Source organism: Otolemur garnettii, unplaced genomic scaffold (genome assembly GCF_000181295.1).
Source record: "Otolemur garnettii isolate 467f Iridium unplaced genomic scaffold, OtoGar3 scaffold00021, whole genome shotgun sequence".
NCBI classification, from domain to species: Eukaryota; Metazoa; Chordata; class Mammalia; order Primates; family Galagidae; genus Otolemur; species Otolemur garnettii.
The window spans coordinates 19,003,302-19,006,793 of record NW_003852416.1 but is presented as its reverse complement, the minus strand read 5'-3'; the positions used below and the strand labels follow the sequence as shown (position 1 = coordinate 19,006,793).

At 41.4% G+C, this 3,492-nt stretch overlaps 1 protein-coding gene across 3 annotated transcripts in view; it reads right to left on the bottom strand.

Annotated features, from left to right (window-relative positions):
- FBXW4 (F-box and WD repeat domain containing 4) overlaps positions 1 to 3,492 on the bottom strand; it is a 109,604-nt gene that overhangs the window by 80,617 nt on the left and 25,495 nt on the right. For all 3 annotated transcript variants that reach the window (XM_003787243.3, XM_023511670.1, XM_023511669.1), the window contains exon 3: positions 336 to 521. In XM_003787243.3, coding sequence (XP_003787291.1) covers positions 336 to 521 — 186 coding nt within the window. The remainder of the gene's footprint in view (positions 1 to 335; positions 522 to 3,492) is intronic.

Here is a 3,492-nt window from a genome sequence, read left to right as displayed (position 1 = left end):
TTTTTTTTTTGGTTGTAGTTGTCATTGTTGTTTGGCAGGCCTGGGCTGGATTCGAACCCGCCAGCTCTGATATATGTGGCTGGTGACCTAGCCACTTGAGCTACAGGCGCCAAGCCAGCTTCACTTTTCATTAAAAGCTCCTCCTGTTTTCCTTCTTCAACTAAGCCTATTAATTACTTTTGGTAAAATCTGTCTGCTTTAAATGGGAAAAAAAACACTATCCTTTCTTCTGGGCTCCCTCCTCATCCCTTTGGAGTTGAGACAGAAAAGTCAAAGGCAGGCAGAGGTCCCTGAAGAACAGGAAAGAAGTTGGAGGAGAAACCTGGAGAATTTACCCTCCTGCACTGATAATATGTGAGTTGGCCAGCACAAAGTGGCAAACATCCTCATCATGCCCAGCGAAGACTCCTAGAGGCTGACGGTTCAAGCTGGCACCATCTGGGCGAAACTGGTAAGCCAGGATGAAATTAGCCTGGGATATGTACAGAGAATCATCCTCTAGCGCCATCCATGGCATCTGACTGAAGAAATAGAAAAGAAAATTTAAGTATCATTAAGATAATAGCATAAAAACCCAACTCTCATCTTGAAAAGGCTGATCAAGCCCCAACTTAGCAAGGGTAACCTGCAAAGCTAACAGTCTATACTTTAATCCCCTCCTTCAAAATTACCTACCTCTCAGCTACCCCCAGAAAACTAGAGTGATTGAGCTTTAAGGTGATCTAATCTTCTTTGGACTTTCTAAAATAGAGTCAGAATTAAAAGATCAACCAAATATCACTTTTAATTAGACAATGCTTAATATTTGAATTCCTGGCTATCTGGACTTATTGTAGGTAGACAGAGCTTATAAAATACAATGTTTGAAAGGTAGAGAGGATAAAAAAGAAATCTTCCCAGCCAAGTAAAGTAACTTTCTTTCATTCTGCATCTGCATTGATTTAGAGTATAACTTATAAATTTCAAGGTTCCAAGATTCCCATCATATCTCTTTCCCAATAGATCAGTTAGGGTGTGATGGAAAAGAGAAGTGTGAGCCCTGAGAAGCCCCATTCCCTTGTCCTATTAGAGCAAAGGGGCCATTTATAAATGAAAGAAATAAAGCCATTTAGGAAAGGATGCTAATGTACTGATTAGATACCTAGATCCTCACAAGGATATCTACATTTCTGTATTAGAAGGTAAGTGTGACAATGGAAAAACACAGCTCCAGAGCAGTCTGCTACAGTTCAGTGGAGAAAATCAGCTCTCACAGGCAACTGATAAGAGAAATCCACAAATAGTTAAAGATTCCTCTATAATCTGGCAGGAGGAAGAAAGGTTAGAAGCCACAGGCCAGTCCCATGGCAGAGAGTGAGGCTTAAGAAGAAAGAAGACTCTGCCAGACACTGGGCTCTCTGGTGAGGACTAATCCCTTTTTCTATGGTAGAAATGGGTAGTCTACCTGTTCTACTCTACATAGGGGTCCTGGAGCTACAGGTCTCAAGAAAAGCAGAGAGAAAGCTGATTCATCCCCACATACAGAGACACTATCTCCCACTGCCAAGACTGAGCAAAGGGTGTGTTTCCTCCCCAGTCTCCTTAATACAAGTGTCATGGGAATGTGGGAAAGTTCTGCAAATTGACTTGATGGGCCATTAAATGCAGCTTAGACTTTGTAGTAACTGAGTTTCTGCTCATGAGGCTTTTACAAGTGTGTGCATACATTATACGGAACATGTGTAGGGTGTGTACAGATCCCTGCCTTCTCAGTCATTATGCACATTCCTCTCCAATGTCTCCTTGCGCACTCAAGCAGGCAGCAAACTAAGGGTATTACAATTCTTGTGGTCTACATTTGGTAAACAGTTATTTGCCTAATACAAGAAACCAGGTTCATGCCAGGTGAACAGTAGAGAATCCCAGAGCAGCCTCATAATGATTGCAGGTGTTTATTTGCCAAACTGCTTGAAACTAGCCTGAAAAGACAATGCCAGGGACAAAACCTTGACAGAAAAATAAACTCTACTCTTTGGTATTAAAAGGCAAAAGTGAGAAGCAGTGGGTAAAGTCCTTCAGAATAAAAGTCAGTCTTTCTCTCCTGTAGTTTTTTTTTATCATAACCACCATCACTATCATTGTCACATACTTCACAGCAAATGATGTTAGTGAAACCAGTAGAAACTGGACACTAGCAAGAGAGAAAGTTCTTTTTTTTTTTTGAGACAGAGTTCATTGTGTCGCCCTTGGTAGAGTACCGTGGCGTCACAGCTCACAGCAACCTCAAATCCCTGGGCGTAAGTGATTCTTTTGCCTCAGCCTCCTGAAGAGCTGAGACTACAGGCTTGCAACACAATGTCTAGCTATTTTTTTCTCTCTTTTTTTTTTTTTTTTTGGCAGTTTTTTATTTTTGGCTGGGGCTGGGTTTGAACCTGCCACCTCTGGCATATGGGGCCAGCGCCCTGCTCCTTTGAGCCACAGGCACTGCCCTATCCAGCTATTTTTTGGTTATAGTTGTCATTGTTGTTTAGTCGGCCCCGGCTGGGCTCGAACCCACCAGCCTCAGTGTATGTGGCTGGCACCCTACTCACTGAGCTACGGGAGCTGAGCCAGAGAGAAAGTTTATCAGATAAAAAAGACCGCCTCTACCAGCACAGATACAGGTCACTCTGGGATGCAGAACCATGATGTTCCCTATCCACTGTAACCAATTAATAAGGAGCACTTTTCTGGCAGGAAGCCAAATAATAACTATAAAATAACTTAGCATCATTGAAACATAACATTTGTGGCATTAACAGTGCCATAGACATCCTCTATATTTCCTAGCACTTTTTCTAAACTCCATCTCCTATAACATATATATCCAAACCTATAGATCCTATTATGCCTTTTAATAAAGTAGGGGAGAGGGCTAAAGAAAAATAATTGTAGGCTGGGTGCAATGACACCTGTACGCCTAGGATTTTGGGAGGCTGAGGTGGGAGGATTGCTTGAGGCCAAGAGCTCGAGATCAGTGTAAGCAAGAACAAGACCCCATTTCTACAAAAAATAGAAAAATTAGCCAGATGTTAGTGGCATGTACCCACAATCCCAGCTGAGGAAGGATCACTGGAGCCCAGGAGTTGGAGGTTGCAATAAGCTATGATGACACCACTGCACTCTAGCCTAGGGGACAGAGCAAGACCCCACCTCAAAAATATAAAATAAAATAATAAAGAAAAATAATTATGAACTAAGTTGAAACATGCATTTCATTTATTTCCTTTGAAAAGGTAAGTTAACAGAGGTTACCTCTGAGTGGTAAAATTATAGGTAAGTTTTATTTTCTTCTATAGAATTTTCTATTCATTTGCCTATAATCATAAAAATAATGGAATTTGTTAAAACAAAGTGCATTTCTTTTATTTCTTTCTTTCTTTCTTTTTTTTTTTTTGAGACGGAGCCTCAAGCTATCCCCCTGGGTAGAGTGCCATGGCATCACAGCTCATAGCAACCTCCAACTCCTGGGCT